This window comes from Anomalospiza imberbis, chromosome 22 (assembly GCF_031753505.1).
Source record: "Anomalospiza imberbis isolate Cuckoo-Finch-1a 21T00152 chromosome 22, ASM3175350v1, whole genome shotgun sequence".
Taxonomy (NCBI): domain Eukaryota; kingdom Metazoa; phylum Chordata; class Aves; order Passeriformes; family Viduidae; genus Anomalospiza; species Anomalospiza imberbis.
The window spans coordinates 8,403,016-8,422,517 of NC_089702.1; the positions used below are offsets into that span (position 1 = coordinate 8,403,016).

General features: G+C 70.4%; 2 protein-coding genes across 3 annotated transcripts; both read left to right on the top strand.

Annotated features, from left to right (window-relative positions):
* Positions 1–4,683: 4,683 nt before the first annotated feature.
* METTL1 (methyltransferase 1, tRNA methylguanosine) lies at positions 4,684–11,451 on the top strand. The gene is given in 8 exon segments (XM_068212655.1): positions 4,684–4,799; positions 5,101–5,165; positions 5,168–5,229; positions 5,600–5,699; positions 5,702–5,796; positions 8,725–8,838; positions 9,836–9,937; positions 11,277–11,451. Coding segments are annotated over 8 exon segments (768 nt in total). The 5' UTR covers positions 4,684–4,698; the 3' UTR covers positions 11,406–11,451.
* A 1,902-nt stretch (positions 11,452–13,353) lies between these two features.
* On the top strand, positions 13,354–19,141 carry CYP27B1 (cytochrome P450 family 27 subfamily B member 1). Of its 2 annotated transcripts, XM_068212666.1 has the most exons (9): positions 13,355–13,603; positions 14,637–14,827; positions 15,775–15,971; positions 16,660–16,866; positions 17,256–17,413; positions 17,485–17,693; positions 18,035–18,116; positions 18,208–18,471; positions 18,546–19,128. In XM_068212666.1, exons 1-9 carry the CDS (start codon positions 13,385–13,387, stop codon positions 18,657–18,659), a joined length of 1,641 nt encoding a protein of 546 aa, XP_068068767.1. In that variant the 5' UTR covers positions 13,355–13,384; the 3' UTR covers positions 18,660–19,128. The 2 variants fall into 2 exon arrangements, with proteins under 2 accessions (XP_068068769.1, XP_068068767.1); XM_068212668.1 differs by lacking the exon at positions 16,660–16,866 and having other exon boundaries at positions 13,354–13,603; positions 18,546–19,141.
* The last annotated feature ends 361 nt before the right edge of the window (positions 19,142–19,502 follow it).

Sequence of the window (19,502 nt, forward strand, 5' to 3'; positions counted from 1 at the left end):
CCGGGGGAGGTCCGGTGTGCCCCGGTGACCCCGGTGTCCCCCGGTGTCCCCCCGATGTCCCCCGGTGTCCCCTTTCCCATCCCGGTGTCCCCCGCTGTCCCCTTTCCCATCCCGGTGTCCCCCGGTGTCCCCCGGTGTCCCCTTTCCCATCCCGGTGTCCCCCGCTGTCCCCTTTCCCATCCGGTGTTCCCCGGTGTCCCCCGCTGTCCCCTTTCCCATCCCGGTGTCCCCCCGGTGTCCCCTGCCCCACCCCCATGTCCCATCCTGTATCCCCGTGTCCCCTGCTGGGTCCCTGCTGTCCCTTGACCTGTCCCTTCCCTATCCCGGTGTCCCCTCACGTCCCTTGGTGTCCCCTGCCCTGTCACCCTGTCCCCTTCTCCATCCCAGCATCCCCCGGTGTCCCCAGTGTCGCCTGCCCATGCCAGTGCCAGGGGTGCCTCCTAATGTCCCCTGCGCCACCCCTGGTGTCCCCAAGCCAGTCCCAGGCGTTCCTTGCCCATTCCCGTGTCCCCTCTCTGCTCGCAGGGTGAGCAGAGCCCGGTCCCGGTGTCCCCTGCCCCATCCTGGTGTCCCCTGCCCCATCCCGGTGTCCCCTGTCCCATCCCGGTGTCCCCTGTCTCATCCCGGTGTCCCCTTGCCCCACCCCGGTGTCCCCTGTCCCATCCGGTGTCCCCTGTCTCATCCTGGTGTCCCCTGTCCTATCCCACTGTCCCCTGCCCCATCCCGGTGTCCCCTGTCTCATCCCGGTGTCCCTGCCCTATCCCACTGTCCCCTGTCTCATCCTGTTGTCCCCTGCCCCATCCCGGTGTCCCCTGTCTCATCCCGGTGTCCCCTGCCCCATCCCGGTGTCCCCTGCCCCATCCCAGTGTCCCCTGCCCCATCCCGGTGTCCCCTGTCTCAATCCCGGTGTCCCCTGTCTCATCCTGTTGTCCCCTGCCCTATCCCACTGTCCCCTGTCTCATCCCGGTGTCCCCTGTCCTATCCCACTGTCCCCTGTCTCATCCCGGTGTCCCCTGCCCTATCCCGCTGTCCCCCTGCCCCATCCCACTGTCCCCTGTCTCATCCCGGTGTCCCCTGTCTCATCCCGGTGTCCCTGCCCTATCCCACTGTCCCCTGTCTCATCCTGTTGTCCCCTGTCTCATCCTGGTGTCCCCTGCCCCATCCCGGTGTCCCCTGCCCCATCCCACTGTCCCCTGTCTCATCCTGGTGTCCCCTGCCCCATCCTGGTGTCCCCCTGCCCCATCCCGGTGTCCCCTGCCCTATCCCACTGTCCCCTGTCTCATCCTGGTGTCCCCTGCCCCATCCTGGTGTCCCCTGCCCCATCCCGGTGTCCCCTGTCTCATCCCGGTGTCCCTGCCCCATCCCACTGTCCCCTCCCCCCATGCCCTTGGTGGCTGCCCTGTCCCCAGTGTCCCCAGGCCATCCCGGTGTCCCCTGTCCTGCTCCATCCCTGGTGTCCCCTTGTGTCCCCATCCCTGTCCCCAGTGTCACCCCAGCAGTCCCTCCAGGGGTTCCTTCCAATGCCACCACCTGTCCCATCAACACCAGTGCCACCAGTGCCACCAGTGCCACCGGTATCACCACAGCCCTGGGGCCCTGATGTCACTGATGCCAGTGCCCTCGGTTCCTCCGTCCGTGTCCCTGTCCCAGCCGTGTCCCCAACCCCCGTGTTCCTGTCCCACCCGTGTCCTCAGTCCCTGTGTCCCTGTTCCCCTGGTGTCCCTGCCCCCTGCTATTCCCTCATCCCGGTGTCCCCAGCCCTGGTGGCCTTGCCCATGGTGTACCTGGCCCCATGTCCCTCATCCTGATGTCCCTGCTGCCCCCTCCCTGTCCTTGCTGTCCCCGTGTCCCTCACCCGTGTCCCCCTGCCCCGGCTCACCCCTGTCCCTGTCCTGCTGTCCCTGGCCTGGGAGGGGGACACGGTGCCAAACGCCCACCCCCCGTGCCACCCCTCGCAGTGTCACCCCTCCGATGCCATCTCCCCCTCGTGCCCTCGCAGTGCCACCGTGCGGGTGTCACATTCCTGTCCCCGGTGCCACCATGCGCGGTGTCACACACCCGCCCCCGGTGCCACCCGAGCCGGGCTCCCCGGGCTCCCCGGTGACCGGGGCGGGGTGGGGGTGAAGGGGTGGCCCCGGGGGTAATGAACAACCCGTCCTGCCCCCCCCCGGGTGCCCCCCGGGTCCCCCGCGTGTGGCCTCCGTGTCCCCCCCGGCCCCCCCGGGACCCCCCGCAGCCGCGTCACCGCCTGCGTCACCGGGTTAATGTGCCCCGGGGGACACCGGCGGGGCGGCGCTGGGGCAGGGCGCCCTGGCGGGGGGTCAGAGCGCCCGGGGGGGGCGGGGGGCAGGGCACCCGGGGGGGTCGCGGCGCTGGGGGAGGGGTCGGTCCCCCCCCCGTCCCCCTGTGCCCCGGCCCGGGACCCCCGCCCGGAGCCGTTCCGGGAAGCCGCGGAGGGACCGGCCGGGACGGGAAGGGACGGGCGGCTCCGGCCCCACATTGCTCAACCCCCCCCCCCCCCGACACCCCCGGGGGTTCCCGGAGCTCGCCCCCGGCCTGGCCGCAGCCGAATTCCCCAAACGGCCCCGAGCGGGAAGAGCCCGCGGAACGGGGGGGGAACTGGGAGCACTGGGGGCACTGGGAGCACTGGGGGCCTGGGGAGGGACTGGGGGCACTGGGAGCACTGGGGGGAACTGGGAGCACTGGGGGGCACTGGGGGCACTGGGGGAACTGGGGAGGGACTGGGGGGAACTGGGAGCACTGGGGGGCCTGGGGGAACTGGGGGCACTGGGGGCACTGGGAGCACTGGGGGACCTGGGGAGGAACTGGGGGAACTGGGAGAACTGGGGGGAACTGGGAGCACTGGGGGACCTGGGGAGGGACTGGGGGGAACTGGGAGCACTGGGGGGCCTGGGGAGGGACTGGGGGAACTGGGAGAACTGGGGGGACTGGTGACTGACGGCACTGGGGGGGGGATGCTGGGGGGCGCCAGGGGGCACTGGGACCACAGGATCAGCGGGAGGAACTGGGAGCACTGGGGAGGGGCACTGGGAACACTGGGGGGCACTGGGGGGCACTGGGGTACACTAAGGGGCATTGGGGGGCACTGGGAGCACTGGGGGGCACTGGGGGACACAAAGGGGCACTGGGGGGCACTGGGAGCACTGGGGCACTGGGGGGCACTGGGGACACTGGGAACACTGGGGACACTGGGGGGCACTGGCGGCACTGGGGGCACTGGGAGCACTGGGGGGCACTGGGGAGCACTGGGGGGCACTGGGAGCACTGGGGGGCACTGGGAACACTGGGAGCACTGGGAGCACTGGGGGGCATTGGGGAGCACTGGGAGCACTGGGGGGCACTGGGAGCACTGGGGGCACTGGGGGGCACTGGGAGCACTGGGGGGCACTGGGAGCACTGGGGGGCACTGGCGGCATGGGGAGCACTGGGGGGCACTGGGAGCACTGGGAGCACTGGGGACACTGGGAGCACTGGGGGGCACTGGGAGCACTGGGGGGCACTGGGAACACTGGGGGGCACTGGGGGGCACTGGGAGCACTGGGGGCACTGGGGAGCACTGGGGGGCACTGGGGGACACAAAGGGGCACTGGGGGGCACTGGGGGCACTGGGGGGCACTGGGGACACTGGGAACACTGGGGACACTGGGGGGCACTGGCGGCACTGGGAGCACTGGGAGCACTGGGAGCACTGGGGACACTGGGAGCACTGGGGGCACTGGGAACACTGGGGGGCACTGGGGGGCACTGGGAGCACTGGGGGGCACTGGGGAGCACTGGGGGGCACTGGGAGCACTGGGGACACTGGGGGGCACTGGGAGCACTGGGGGGCACTGGGAGCACTGGGGGGCACTGGGGGCACTGGGGGACACTGGGGGACACTGGGGGGCACTGGGAGCACTGGGACCACTGGGGGCACTGGGAGCACTGGGGGGCACTGGCGGCATGGGGAGCACTGGGGGGCACTGGGGACACTGGGAGCACTGGGGGGCACTGGGAGCACTGGGGGGCACTGGGGACACTGGGGGGCACTGGCGGCACTGGGGGCACTGGGGACACTGGGAACACTGGGGACACTGGCGGCACTGGGGAACACTAAGGGGCACTGGGGGGCACTGGGGGCACTGGGGGCACTGGGCGCACTGGGGGACACTGGGAACACTGGGGAGCACTGGGGGCACTGGGAGCACTGGGAGCACTGGGGGCACTGGGGGCACTGGGGAACACTAAGGGGCACTGGGGGCACTGGGAGCACTGGGGGCACTGGGAGCACTGGGAACACTGGCGGCACTGGGGGCACTGGGAGCACTGGGGGCACTGGGAGCACTGGGAGCACTGGGAGCACTGGGGGGCACTGGGAGCACTGGGGGCACTGGGAGCACTGGGGGCACTGGGAGCACTGGGGGGCACTGGGAGCACTGGGAGCACTGGGGGCACTGGGGAGCACTGGGGGGCACTGGGGGCACTGGGGAGCACTGGGGGCACTGGGAGCACTGGGGGCACTGGGGGGCACTGGGGGGCACTGGGAGCACTGGGAGCACTGGAGCACTGGGGGCGGCGCCGGGCCGCCAGGGGGCGCTGTGAACGCCAGCCCAGGCTCGCCCCGCTGGCAGTTCGAACGTGACGTCACAACTCCGCGCCGCGCCGTGACGTCACTACTACGCGCGGCGCGGCGCTGCCATGGCGGCGGCGGAGGAGGAGGAGGCCGCGGCGCCGCCGCAGAAGCGCTTCTACCGGCAGCGCGCGCACTCGAACCCGCTGGCCGACCACACCCTGAGCTAGTGAGTGCGGGGACCCCCGGGAACCGCCCGGGTGTCCCCCGCACCCCCCCCGGAACTTCCCCCGGTAACACCCGGGCCGGGTCCCGGGACCGCCCCAGCGCCCGCGGCGGGACCCCCCGGCCCGTGAGCCCCGTCATGGCCCCGTGTGGCCCCGCCGGTAACCTGGCCGCCCCCAGGAGCGGCCGGGCTGGCTCGCCTCCCTCCCCATCCCCTCCCGGTCACACCGACCGCCGCCCGCCCTTGTGTCCCCCCGGTGCCCCGCTGCGGTTCCCGGGCAGTAACGGCCCCGCGGTGCCCGCAGCCCCTCCCGCCCGCAGGACATGGACTGGGCCTCGCTGTTCCCGACTTTTTTCCCGCCCGACGCCCCCCCCGGACCCCCCCGGCCCGCGTGGAGTTCGCAGACGTGGGGTGCGGCTACGGGGGCTGCTGGGTGAGCCCGGGGGCACCGGGGGTGGCGACGGCGGGGGAGGGGCTGGGAGTGAGCCCGGGGACACCGGGGGCTGGGGGAGGGCACGGGGGTGAGCGCTGCGGGCTCTGGGTGAGCACGAAGACACCGGGGGCTCGGGAGGGACACGGGGGGGCCGCGGGTGAGGGGAGGCTGGGGGCGAGCCCGGGGGCACCGGGGGGCTTCGAGTGGGCACGAGGGACTGGGGGGGGGCACGGGGGCGGGCACGGGGCTGCGGGTGAGGCGGCACCGGGGGCTGGAGGGGGGACACGAGGGGCTGCGGGTGGGCTCGGGTGCTGGGGTACCGGGGGTACGGGGGGCAGCGGGGGCTCGGCGGCGCCGGAGGGGCTCTGAGCGCCGCCGCGCAGTGGCGCTGGCGGAGCGGTTCCCGCAGACGCTGGCGCTGGGGCTGGAGCTGCGCGGGAAGGTGGCCGCGTTCACCCGCGCGCGGATCCGGCGCTGCGGGCGGCGCAGCCCGGCCGCTTCGGCAACGTGGCCTGCGTCCGGGGCAACGCCATGAAACACCTGCCGCACTTCTTCCGCCGCGCCCAGGTGCGCCCCGGAGCCCCCAGACCCCCGCACGGCCCAACAATCCCGGGGTTTCTGTGCACCCCGGAGCCCCCAGACCTGGCACACCCCAACAATCCCGGGGTTTCTGTGCGCCCCGGAGCCCCCAGACCCGGCACGGCCCAACAGTCCCGGGATTTCTGTGCGCCCCGGAGCCCCCAAACCCGGCACACCCCACAATCCCCGGGATTTCTGTGCGCCCCGGAGCCCCCAAACCCAGCACACCCCCAACAATCCCGGGATTTCTGTGTGCTCTGAGAGCCCCCAGACCCGGCACACCCCAACAATCCTGGGATTTCTGTGTGCCCCGGAGCCCCCAGACCCGGCACACCCCAACAATCCTGGGGTTTCTGTGTGCTCTGAGAGCCCCCAAACCCAGCACACCCCAACAATCCCGGGGTTTCTGTGCGCCCCGGAGCCCCCAAACCCGGCACACCCCCACAATCCCGGGATTTCTGTGTGCCCCGGAGCCCCCAGACCCCGCACGGGCCCAACAATCCCGGGGTTTCTGTGCACCCCGGAGCCCCCAGACCCGGCACACCCCACAATCCCGGGGTTTCTGTGCACCCCGGAGCCCCCAGACCCCGCACGGCCCAACAATCCCGGGGTTTCTGTGCGCCCCGGAGCCCCCAGACCCGGCACACCCCAACAATCCTGGGATTTCTGTGTGCTCTGAGAGCCCCCAGACCCGGCACATCCCCCAACAATCCTGGGATTTCTGTGTGCTCTGAGAGCCCCCAAACCCAGCACACCCCAACAATCCTGGGATTTCTGTGTGCCCCGGAGCCCCCAAACCCGGCACACCCCCAACAATCCCGGGGTTTCTGTGTGCCCCGGAGCCCCCAGACCCGGCACGGCCCAACAATCCTGGGTTTCTGTGCGCCCTGGAGCCCCCAAACCCGGCACACCCCAACAATCCCGGGATTTCTGTGCGCCCCGGAGCCCCCAAACCCGGCACACCCCAACAATCCCGGGGTTTTCTGTGTGCCCCGGAGCCCCCAGACCCGGCACACCCCCAACAATCCTGGGATTTCTGTGCACCCCAGAGCCCCCAAACCCAGCACACCCCACAATCCCGGGATTTCTGTGTGCCCCGGAGCCCCCAAACCCGGCACACCCCAACAATCCTGGGATTTCTGTGCGCCCCGGAGCCCCCCAGACCCGGCACACCCCACAATCCCGGGATTTCTGTGTGCTCTGAGAGCCCCCAGACCCGGCACGGCCCAACAATCCCGGGGTTTCTGTGCGCCCCGGAGCCCCCAAACCCAGCACACCCCAACAATCCTGGGATTTCTGTGTGCCCCGGAGCCCCCCAACCCGGCACACCCCAACAATCCTGGGATTTCTGTGTGCCCCGGAGCCCCCAGACCCGGCACACCCCACAATCCCGGGATTTCTGTGTGCTCTGAGAGCCCCCAGACCCGGCACACCCCACAATCCCGGGATTTCTGTGTGCCCCGGAGTCCCCAGACCCGGCACACCCCAACAATCCTGGGATTTCTGTGCGCCCCGGAGCCCCCAAACCCAGCACACCCCAACAATCCTGGGATTTCTGTGTGCCCCGGAGCCCCCAAACCCGGCACACCCCAACAATCCCGGGGTTTCTGTGTGCCCCGGAGCCCCCAGACCCGGCACGGCCCAACAATCCTGGGGTTTCTGTGCGCCCTGGAGCCCCCAAACCCGGCACCACCCCAACAATCCCGGGATTTCTGTGCGCCCCGGAGCCCCCAAACCCGGCACACCCCCAACAATCCCGGGGTTTCTGTGTGCCCCGGAGCCCCCAGACCCGGCACACCCCAACAATCCTGGATTTCTGTGCACCCCAGAGCCCCAAACCCAGCACACCCCCACAATCCCCGGGATTTCTGTGTGCCCCGGAGCCCCCAAACCCGGCACACCCCAACAATCCTGGGATTTTCTGTGCGCCCCGGAGCCCCCCAGACCCGGCACACCCCCACAATCCCGGGATTTCTGTGTGCTCTGAGAGCCCCCAGACCCGGCACGGCCCAACAATCCCGGGGTTTCTGTGCGCCCCGGAGCCCCCAAACCCAGCACACCCCAACAATCCTGGGATTTCTGTGTGCCCCGGAGCCCCCCAACCCGGCACACCCCCAACAATCCTGGGATTTCTGTGTGCCCCGGAGCCCCCAGACCCGGCACACCCCACAATCCCGGGATTTCTGTGTGCTCTGAGAGCCCCCAGACCCGGCACACCCCACAATCCCGGGATTTCTGTGTGCCCCGGAGTCCCCAGACCCGGCACACCCCACAATCCTGGGATTTCTGTGTGCTCTGAGAGCCCCCAAAATCCACAGCACCCCCTGAACAATCCCTGGGGTTTCTGTGTGCTCTGAACCCACCCTGAGACCCCCCCCCCAAACGCAGCACACCCCAACAATCCTGGGGTTTCTGTGTGCTCTGAGACCCCCCAAAACCTGCAGCGCCCCCTGAACAGTCCCTGGGATTTGTGTGTTCTGTGGGAGTCCCCAAAACCCAGCACACCCCAAAAGTCCCTGAAATTTTTGTGTCGTCTGAGTCCCCCCAAAACCCGCGGCACGCCCCCAGTCCCTGAAATTTCTGTGTGCTCTGAGACCCCCCAAGATCCGCGATACTCCCCAACGCTCCCACAAGTTTCTGTGTCCTCTGAACCCACCCTGAGACCCCCTCAAACCCTCGGGGTCCCCCTCCTTCCCCTGGGACCCTTGAAATGCCTCCAGCACCCCCTGAACCCCCCATCCCCTCCCTGGCGACACCCCTCAGCCCCCAGGACCCCCTGAGGACCCTCGGGACCCCCCTGTGCCCGTTGCCCTGGCCCAAGCTGCACTCAGCAGTGGGGTTTGGGGGGTTTGGGGGTTTTGGGGGGTCCAGTGCCCGTGGGGTGCTGACCCCCCTGCCCCCCCGTTGCCCCCCCAGCTCTCCAAGCTGTTTTTCCTGTTCCCTGACCCCCATTTCAAGCGCACGAAGCACAAGTGGAGAATCATCAGCCCGGCCATGCTGGCCGAGTACGGCTACGTGCTGCGCCCCGGGGTGAGTCCCCGAGACCCCCTGACCCCCCCAGAATCCCCCAAAATCTCCCGACCCCCCAGAACCCCCTCAGAATCCCCCTGACTCCGCCAGAATCTCCCCCAAAACCTCCTGACCCCCCAGAAACCCCCAAAAACTCCCTGAGCCCCCCCAGAAACCTCCAAACCCTCTGACCCCCCAGAGCGCCCCCCCAGAAACCCCCAAAACCTCCTGACCCCCCAGAGCCCCCCCCAAAAGCCCCTGACCCCCTCAGAACCCCCTGAACCCCTCAAAACCCCCTGACCTCCCCAAAACCCCCCTGGACCCCCAGAACCTCCTTACACCACAAGAACTGCCCCAAAACCCCTGACCCTGCCAAAACCCTTTGAGTCCCCCAAAACCCCCAGCCCCCCCCATAACCCCCTGACCCCCCCAAAACCCCTGAGCCCCCCCAGAACGCCCCCAAAACCCCCTGCCCACCCAGGGCTCCCCCCAGCCCCCCCGTCCGTGCCCAGCTCTGTGCTGTGCCCCCCAGGGGTCCCCAGCTCCCCCTGACCCCCCAGGGATCTCAGGGGTATCACGATGTTGTTGGGGTGCCATGATATTTTTGGGGTGCCAGGTCCTGGTGTACACGGTGGTTTTGGGGTACACGGTGGTTTTGGGGTGCCAGGCCTTGGTGCACACACTGGTTTTTGGGGTACACGGTGGTTTTGGGGTGTCACTCGCGCTTTTGGGGTGCCAGGGCCTGCTGTACACGGTGGTTTTGGGGTACACGGTGGTTTTGGGGTGTCACTGCGCTTTTGGGGTGCCAGGGCCTGGTGTACACGGTGGTTTTGGGGTACACGGTGGTTTTGGGGTGTCACAGCGCTTTTGGGGTGCCAGGGCCTGGTGTACACGGTGGTTTTGGGGTACACGGTGGTTTTGGGGTGTCACTGCACTTTTGGGGTGCCAGGGCCTGGTGTACACGGTGGTTTGGGCAACACGGTGGTTTTGGGGTGTCACAGCGCTTTTGGGGTGCCAGGGCCTGGTGTACACGGTGACAGACGTGCCCGAGCTGCACCAGTGGATGCTGCAGCATTTTGGGGAGCACCCCCTGTTTGAGCCCCTGCCCCCCGCCCAGCTGGTGAGAGCCACTGGGGGCACTGGGGTTCGTGGGTGGCCCTGGGGTTCTGGGGTGTCCCTGGGATTTTGGGGTGGCACTGGGGGCTGATGGGGGATACTGAGCGTTGTGGGGTGGCACAGGGGCTTGTGGGGTGGCACTGGGGTTTTGGGGTGGCCTGGGGGTTTTGGGGTGGCACTGGGGTTTTGGGGTGGCCTTGGGGGTTCTGGGGTGTCCCTGGGGTTTTGGGGTGGCCTTGGGGGTTCTGGGGTGGAACTGGGTGTTCTGGGGTGTCCCTGGGGTTTTAGGGTGTCCCTGGGGTTTTGGGGTGGCCCTAGGGTTTCTGGGGTGTCCCTGGGGGTTCTGGGATGTCCCTGGTGGTTGTGGGTTGGCACTGGGGTTCTGGGGTGGCACTGGGGTTCATGGGGTGTCTCTGGGTTTTGGGGTGTCCCTGGGGGTTCTGGGGTGTCCTTGGGGTTCTGGGGTGGCCCTGGGGGTTCATGGGGTGGAACTGGGGTTTTTGGGTGTCCCTGGGGTTTTGGGGTGTCCCTGGGGGTTCTGGGGTGTCCCTGGGGTTTTGGGGTGTCCCTGGGGGGTTCTGGGGTGTACTGGGGTTCTGGGGTGTCCCTGGGGTTTTTGGGTGGCCTTGGGGGTTCTGGGGTGTCCCTGGGGTTTTGGGGTGTCCCTGGGGGTTCTGGGGTGGCCCTGGGGTTCTGGGGTAGAACTGGGGTTCTGGGGTGGCCCTGGGGTTCTGGGGTGTCCCTGGGATTTTGGGGTGGCACTGGGGGCTGATGGGGGATACTGAGCGTTGTGGGGTGGCACAGGGGCTTGTGGGGTGGCACTGGGGTTTTGGGGTGGCCCTGGGGGTTTTGGGGTGGCCCTAGGGATTCTGAGGTGGCCCTGGGGGTTCTGGGGTGTCCCTGGGGTTTTGGGGTGGCCTTGGGGGTTCTGGGGTGGAACTGGGTGTTCTGGGGTGTCCCTGGGGTTTTAGGGTGTCCCTGGGGTTTTGGGGTGGCCCTAGGGGTTCTGGGGTGTCCCTGGGGGTTCTGGGATGTCCCTGGTGGTTGTGGGTTGGCACTGGGGTTCTGGGGTGGCACTGGGGTTCATGGGGTGGAACTGGGGTTTTGGGGTGTCCCTGGGGGTTCTGGGGTGTCCTTGGGGTTCTGAGGTGGCCCTGGGGTTTTGGGGTGTCCCTGGGGGTTCTGGGGTGTCCCTGGGGTTCTGGGGTGTCCCTGGGGTTGTGGGGTGTCCCTGGGGTTCTGGGGTGTCCCTGGGGCACAGTGGGACGGTCGCGGCAGGGGCGGTGCCCGGTGTCCCTGGGCTGGCCCTGACGCCCCCGTCCGGTGCCCGGCGGTGACCCCAGGCCGCGGACCCGCTGCTGCCGCTGCTGCCCTCGGTGACGGAGGAGGGGCAGCGGGCGCGGCGGGCGGGGCGCCCCCCCTGCACCGCCGTGTTCCGCCGCCGCCCCGACCCCCCCGCGGCGGCGCCGTGACCCCTCCGTCCCCCGGCCCCGGTTTGTAATAAAGCCACAAAATGTCCCGCTCCTGCTCCGGCCGCTCGTGGTGGGGGGCGCGGGGGCACCGCCGGGCGGTGCCGGGGAACGGCCCCGTTCCGCCGCAATCCCGAGCCTGGCGCCGCCTCCTGCCTCAGTTTCCCCATCGCAGAAACCCCCGGGGGGGGTGGGGGGAGGCAGTGCCATCCCCCCGCACGGCGGGGGCTTTCCGGCGGCCCCGGCGGGAATCCCCGGATCCGGTACAGACCGCGGGGGGCAGCGGTGTGCGTCCCAACGGGAGCGGGCCGGGAGCTGCCCCCGCCGGACTGGGGCTGCTGCTGGCACCGGCAGTGGGGACCGGCACCCCCAACCCTCCCGAAACACTCCGGGGGGCACGCCCGGTTCGGGGTGCCGGGGTGTCACTGATGGATTTGGGGTGCCGGGGGTGTCACGGGGGGGGTTCGGGGTGCCGGGGGTGTCACTGATGGATTTGGGGGTGCCGGGGGTGTCACTGATGGACTTGGGGTGCCGGGGTGTCACTGATGGGTTTGGGGTGCCGGGGTGTCACCGGGGGGGGTTCGTGGTGCCGGGGGTGTCACTGATGGATTTGGGGTGCCGGGGGTGTCACTGATAGATTTGGGGTGCCGGGGGTGTCACTGATAGATTTGGGGTGCCGGGGTGTCACTGATGGGTTTGGGGTGCCGGGGGTGTCACTGATAGATTTGGGTGCGGGGTGTCACTGATGGGTTTGGGGTGCCGGGGGTGTCACGGGGGGGTTCGGAGTGCCGGGGGTGTCACCGATGGGTTTGGGGTGCCGGGGGTGTCACTGAAAGATTTGGGGTGCCGGAGGGGTCACCGGGGGTTTGGGGTGCCGGGGGTGTCACTGAAAGATTTGGGGTGCCGGAGGGGTCACCGGGGGTTTGGGGTGCCGGGGTTGTCACTGATGGGTTTGGGGTGCCGGGGGGGGGTGCCGGGGGGGTCACCGGGGTTTGACGTTCCGGGGTTGTCACGGGGGGGTGCCGGGGGTGTCACTGACGGACTTGGGGTGCCGGGGGTGTCACGGGGGGGGTGCCGGGGGTCTCACCGGGGCTGTGGGGGCTCGGGGCCGTGCGCGCCCCCGGTTCTGCCCTCGCGTGTGCGCGCCCTGGGGGCGGGGCCACGGAGCCGACCCCCCCCCTCGCCGCGCGCTGATTGGTCCGAGGCTCCCGCTATGCAAATCAGCCGGCTGGAGGGCGGGGCTTTAGCTCTTCGGGGCGGGGCGTAGCTCCCAATTTGGAGTTGTGGGGCGGGGTTACGACTCGGGGGGCGTGGCTCCAGCGGAGGGGGCGGGGCCTGCCTGGCTGCACGTGGGCGCTATAAAGCCCCGGCCCGGGGCCCCCCCCCGCAGTCGAGGCTCGGCCCCGCGTCCCCCCGAGCCCCGCCGGGTCCCCCCGAGCCCTGCCGGGTTCCCCCCGAGCCCCGCCGCGTCCCCCCGAGCCCTGCCGGGTTCCCCCCGAGCCCCACCGCGTCCTCTCGGGTTCCCCCCGAGCCCCACCGCGTCCCCCCCGAGCCCTGCCGGGTTCCCCCCGAGCCCCGCCGCGTCCCCCCGAGCCCCGCCGGATTCCCCTGGGTTCCCCCCGAGCCCCGCCGGGTCCCCCCGGGTTCCCCCCCGAGCCCCGCCGGCTTCCCTCGGTTCCCCCCGAGCCCCGCCGCGTCCCCCCGAGCCCCGCCGGGTACCCCCGGGTTCCCCCCGAGCCCCACCGCGTCCCCCCGGGTTCCCCCCGAGCCCCGCCGCGTCCCCCCGAGCCCCACCGGGTTCCCCCCGAGCCCCGCCGTGTACCCCCGGGTTCCCCCCGAGCCCCACCGCGTCCCCCCGGGTTCCCCCCGAGCCCCGCCGGGTCCCCCCGAGCCCCGGCTGGTCCCCGCCGCCTCCAGCACCGCCCTCCCTCGTCCCCTGGTGTCGCCGGTGCCCTCCCCGCCGTGCCCCCCGGTGCCACGCCATGTCCCCCAGCCTGCGCCTGCCCGCCCGGGCCGCCCTCCTGTCCCGCTCCCCTCCCGAGCCGGGGGTCCCCCGGGCTCCCCCAGTCCCCCCCGCTGCCTCTGCCCCGGCCCGCACCCCTCGGCCCCGGGGCCTGGCCGAGATGCCGGGGCCGAGCTCCGCCGCCTTCATCTTCGAGCTGCTGTGCCGAGGGGGGGTGCGGAGGCTGCACGAGATGCAGGTAAATGGGGCTGGGGGCACCGGGAACGGCGGGGGGGTCTCTGACCCGGGGCTTGGAGGAGGCGGGGGGACCCCATTCCCGCTGCCCTGGAGCCTGGGGGGATCCTGCTCCCCGTGTCCTGGGCTATGGGGGAGATGGGGGACCCTGGTGTCACAGTCCTGGCTGGAGGGCACAGCGCGGAGCCCAGTGCCACCACCCCGAGTCTCGGAGGGGACAGGAGGGACCGCGGTCCTCCCACCCGGGGATGCGGAGGCGAGCGGGGAGGGACACGGATCTCTGTCCCCGGGGCTGGGTGGGGTCGGGAGACCCCGAGCTGGGCCCCAGGACTTGTGGGGGTGGCGCTGGGACCCCCGGTCTGGGCACGGTCAGAGCAGCCCCGGCTCGGGGGGGGCTGGGAGCAGCGGCAGCGGGGACGGGGTCACCCCCGGGGGGGCACAGAGGGACAGGGACAGGGACAGGCCACCCCTGGTGGGCAGTGGCACCGAGACCCGGTCACCCCCGGGGGCACGGGGACGCCAGGACCGCCCCGTGCGCTGCCGCTGCTCCTGTCCCGCCCCGGGCACCGCCCGCTCCCGGTGAGACCCCCGGTGAACCCGATCCCCCGTACCCCCAGCCTGGCTGCCCGTCCCAGCTCGGGACAGTGTGGGGGCTCTTCGGGCTGCTGTGACCCCCTGTGTTCCCCCCACGATGACAGCCCGGCCCCGGTTCGGGCCGGTGTGTTCCCATCCGGTTCGGTTCGGTGTGTCCCCCCGGTTCATGGCCGGTCCTGGTCCATGGCCGGTCCCGGTTCGGGCCGGTGTGTCCCCCCCGTGTTCCCATCCGGTTCATGGCCGGTCCAGTTCGGTGTGACCGCCCGGTGTGACACCCCGTGTCCCCCCGGTCCATGGCCGGTCCCGGTCCATGGCCGGTCCCGGTTCGGGCCGGTGTGTCCCGCCCCCCACGGCCCATGTCCGGTCCCGGTTCGGGCCAGTCCCGGTTCGGTGTGACCGCCCGGTGTGACGCCCCCCTCCTCCCCCGTGTTCCCCCCCGCCAGGTTCACGGCCGGGCCCGGTTCGGGCCGCTCTGGAAGGCCCGGTTCGGCCCGGTGCTCACGGTGCACGTGGCCGAGCCCGCGCTCGTGGCTCAGGTGCTGCGGCAGGAGGGGCCCGAGCCCCGGCGGGCCCTGAGCTGCCCCTGGAAGGAGCACCGGAGCCTCCGGGGGGTGCCGGGGGGGCTCCTCACCCTGTGAGTGCTGGGGGGCTGACCCGGGGGGGGCCCGCAGGGGCTGGGGGTGCTCGGGGGGAGTTGCCCGGGGGGGCTCCTGGGTTGCCCGTGGGGGGGGGGCTTTGGGCCGGGTGGGGTTTGGAGAGTTGGCACGGGTAGGGGGGGGGGGTCGCACAGGGCTCCCCGTGGGCTGGGGGTGTCCGTACCCCCAGGGGCTCCCCCCGCACCCGTTCCGGGAAGGGCCCGTGGGGTGCGGGGGGGCCCGGGGTGACTCAGGCGTGATTCAGCCCCCCTCCCCTGCCCCTGCCCCCCCGCAGGATGTGAGTAACTGCCCGGGGGGGGGCCCGGCCCCGGCGTGGGCTGGGGGAGGGACCCCAAACCCACCCCAGCTGTCCCCAGCCCCCACCGTGGGCACGGGGACCCGGTGGCTCTCACAGGTGCCCCTGATCACACCTGGCACTGCCTCGTGGGGGACCGTGTCCCCCCCGTGTCCCCCCCGTGTCCCCCCCGTGTCCCCCCCGTGTCCCCCCCGTGTCCCTCATTTCCCCCGTGCCCGTGTCCTGCCCATGTCCCCGTGTCCCCACTCAAGTCCCCTGTCTCCCCCTGGCCCTCACCCTGTGTGTGTCCCTGACCCCACGCGTGCCTGTCCCCATGTCCCCCATGTCCCCCATGTCCCCCATGTCCTTGTCCCTCCCTGTGTCCCTGCCTGTCCCACATGCCCCGTTACCTGTGTGCCATGTCCCCGCGTGAACTCTGTCCCTGTCCTTCACCCGTGGCCCCTGTCCCCATCTGTGTCCCTGCGTGTCCCCCATGTCCCCATCCACATCCCCCGTGTCCCTGTCCCCCTCTTCCCGCGTGTTCCTGTGTCCCCATGTCCATGGGGGTGTCCCCATGCCCCCGCCGTGTCTCTGTGTCCCCATGTCCCCTCCTGTCCCCGCTGTGCCCCGTGACGATGTCCCTGTCCCCAGGGAGGGCGAGGCGTGGCAGGGGTCTCGGCGGGTGCTGGCGCGGGGGCTGCTCCGCCCGGGGGCGGCCGAGGCCTTCGCGGGGCCGGTGGCCACCGTGGTGGCCGAGCTGGTGGCCCGGCTGCAGCGGCTGCGGCGGCAGCACCCGCGGGGCATCGTCCCCGACATCGGCACCGAGTTCAACCGCTTCGGCCTCGAGGGTGAGAGGGGACCCCAGACGGGATGGGGCACCCCAAACAGGATGATGAACCCCAAAAGGGGGCTAGGGCACACCAAAAGCGACGAGGAATGCCAAAAGGCTGATGGGGCACCCCAAAAGGGGGATAGAGCACACGGAAAGGGATGGGGAACCCCAAAAGAGAATGGAGCACCCCAAACGGGATGGGGAGCCCCAAAAGGGAATGGAGCACCCCAAACGGATGGGAGCCCCAAAAGGGAATGGAGCACCCCCAAACGGGATGGGGAGCCCCAAAAGGGAATGGAGCTCCCCAAACGGGATGGGGAGCCCCAAAAGGGAATGGAGCTCCCCAAACGGGATGGGGAGCCCCAAAAGGGGATGGGGCACCCCAAACGGGATGGGGAACCCCAAAAGGGGATGGGGCACCCCAAACGGGATGGGGAACCCCAAAAGGGGATGGGGCACCCCAAAGGGCTGTGATCCCCACAGAGACCCCCCAAAGGGCGCCCCAGGTCTCTTCCACCCCCAGGGGTCCCCAGGTCCCATCAGGGCTCCCCGTGTCCCACAAGTCTCCAGGGCACTTTCTGTCCACCAGTGTCCCCAGGGACTGTCAGATCCCCCCTCAGTGTCCCCATGTCCCCATCCCCTGTGTCTCTGGGCCCCCCGTGTCCCCGGTGTCCCCGTGTCCCAGATGTCCGCCCTGCCCGCAGCCATCTCCTGGGTGCTGTTCTCCTCCCGCCTGGGCTGCCTGGGGGACACCGGGGACGCCACCGCGGCCACCGAGGGCGTGATCCGGAGCGTGGGGGCGGTGTTGGCGCTGACGCTGGTGACAATGGCGCTGCCCCGTCCCCTCCTGCGCCTCGTTCCTGCGCCCTGGGACGCCTTCTGCCACGCCTGGGACCAGCTCTTCGCCTTTGGTGAGAGGACAGGGGGGACACGGGGGACACCGCGATGACCTCCCATGGGGACACCAGGACATCGTGTGGGGACACGGGGACTTCCCAGAGGGATGTGGGGATGTCCCATGGCCATAGGGACACTCCTGCTGACCTTCAGCCGAGGGGACGTGGGGCATGTGGGGACATGGGGACATCCCAGGGCCATGGTGAGGGGACACAGGGGATGTGGGGACATCCAAGGGACGCACCCGTGGGGTCACAGGGACGTCCCATGACCGTGACAGTCCCATGCCATCGTCCTCTGCAGCCAAGGGACACACTGATGGAGTGTGGCCGTGGTGACACTGACAGCGACTCGGTGACAATGCATGGCCACGGTGGCACTGATGGGGTGTTGTTGTCCCCAGCCAAGGGACACGTGGACCGGCGCATGGCCGAGGTGGCTGCGCGGGGGCCGCTGGCCGAGGAGGACACGTGTGTCACCGACCTGCTGGCCCGGGAGCACGTCCCTGTCAGCAGCATCTACGGGAACGTCACCGAGCTGCTGCTGGCCGGGGTGGACACGGTGAGGGGGGGTGACACTGGGGTGTCCCTGCTGTCACTGTGGGTCCCACTGATGTCACCGTGTGCCCCCAGGTGGCCAGCACGCTGGCCTGGAGCCTGTACGAGCTGGCACGGAGCCCGGGGGCACAGGCGGCCCTGCACCGCGAGCTGGTGGCTGCCACTGCCGCCAACGGGGTCACCAACGGTGACGGTGCCACCACCGACCGTGCCACTGCTGCTGCCACCGCTGCTGCACTGGGGCGGCTGCCACTGCTACGTGCTGTGGTGAAGGAGACCCTCAGGTGACAGGGACACGGGGACAATGATGGGACATGGAAAGGACGTGGGAGATGGGGACATGGGAAGGGGAGAGGGATTGGGGTATGGGGACAGGAACACGGAGGGGTACAGGGATGGGGACACAGGGACATGGGGACACAGGGACGTGGGGATGGGGACATAGCCGGGTGAGGGACACAGGGATGGGAACGGGACAGGGATGTGGATAAAGATGGGGACAGGGACAGGACAGGGATGGGGATGGGACAGGATGGGTTTGGGGATAAAATGGGGACAAGGAGGAGGAGGAGGATGGGGATGAGGATGGGGACAGGGAGGTGACAGGGGCTGTCCTCCCCTGCAGGCTGTACCCCGTCATCCCGGCCAACGCCCGCGTTGTCCCCGACTGTGACATCCGTGTCGGCGACTACCTGGTGCCACGCCAGGTGAGCCGGGGGGACACCTCCCACCCCAGGGCTCCCGGTGTCCCCGGGGTGTCCCCAGGGTGTCCCCAGGGTGACCCCGGTGTCCCTGCAGACCCTCATCACCCTGTGCCATTACGCCACGTCCCGTGACAGCCGCTTCTTCCCGGCGCCCGACGCCTTCCGCCCCGAGCGCTGGCTGCGCCACAGGGACACCAGTGACACCCCCGGGGACACCCCCGGGGACACCCCCGGGGACACCCCTGGGGATACCCCCGGCCCCAGGCACCCCTTTGCCTCTCTGCCCTTTGGCCTCGGCCCCCGCAGCTGCGTCGGGCGCCGCCTGGCCGAGCTGCAGCTGCACATGGCGCTGGCACAGGTGGGTGTCCCTGTGTCCCCACAATGTCCCCAGGGTGTCCCCATGCTGTCGCTCACCTGTCCCTGCTCCCCCAGATCCTGCTGCGCTTCGAGGTGCGGCCAGAGCCCGGGGGGGGCCGCGTGCGCCCCATGACCCGCACCCTGCTGGCCCCCGGTGCCCCCATCAGCCTGCGCTTCCTCGAGCGGTGACACCGGGGACAGGGCACACCGGAGACCCTGGAGACATGGGGACACCGGTGACTCTGGAGACATGGGGACACCAAGGACACTGAGGACACCGGAGACCCTGGGGACACCAGGGACAATGCGGAGACCTCAGCCCCAGGGTGACTTCACCACCAGTAATGGCACTGACCCCTGCAGTGGCTTTGATACCACAGTGTCCCAATGTCATTGTGTCCCTGGACCTCGTGGTGGCCCTGACCTTCTGGGTGACTCCAGCACTGTGGTGGCCCTAGCTCAGAAGTGGCCCTGACGCTGCGGTGGCCTTGACCCCGCGGTGGCCTTGGCCGAGGTGGCAGTAGCCCCCACGCCGTGGTGCTCCTGACTCCAGCAGTGTCACAAGCCCTGCGCTGGCCTTGTCCCCAAGGTGTCCCCAGCCCCACGGGACGCTCAGCCTCGCTGGTGGCCGTGACTCCTTGGGGAGCCCGGCCCCGCAGTGCCCCCGGCCGGGGCGTTCGGGTTTATTTATTGCAATAAAGGCATTTTGGGATTTTGGAGCTCCGCTCTCACCTCCCCACCCCCACCCCGTGACTCAACCCCTCCCCCCCCGTGACCCCCCCGGGCTGGGGGTGGGGGGGCCGCGCCCTGACCTGCCCAGGTGTGCCCGGGGGTGACGTGGCCCCGCTGGGGGGGTGGAGGGGGCACAGCCCCCTCCCCATGGCGGGGGGTGCCCTGAGAGGGGGAGGGGCCTGGGTGGGGCTCAAAGGGTCCCCCGGGACCCCCGGACACCCATGGGGCGTGGGGGAGTGATGGGTGACCCCCCCCCCCGGGGTGTTGGGGGTCAGGGGGGCACCACGCGGGGAGGGGTGG

Excerpts from the sequence above, each read along its gene's own strand:
- CYP27B1 (XM_068212666.1), top strand. The coding sequence starts at position 13,385 with ATGTCCCCCAGCCTGCGCCTGCCCGCCCGGGCCGCCCTCCTGTCCCGC. Across the intron at positions 14,828-15,774 it reads CCGGGGGGGCTCCTCACCCT|GGAGGGCGAGGCGTGGCAGG; the intron begins GTGAGTGCTGGG and ends CCCTGTCCCCAG. Across the intron at positions 18,472-18,545 it reads TGCACATGGCGCTGGCACAG|ATCCTGCTGCGCTTCGAGGT; the intron begins GTGGGTGTCCCT and ends CTGCTCCCCCAG.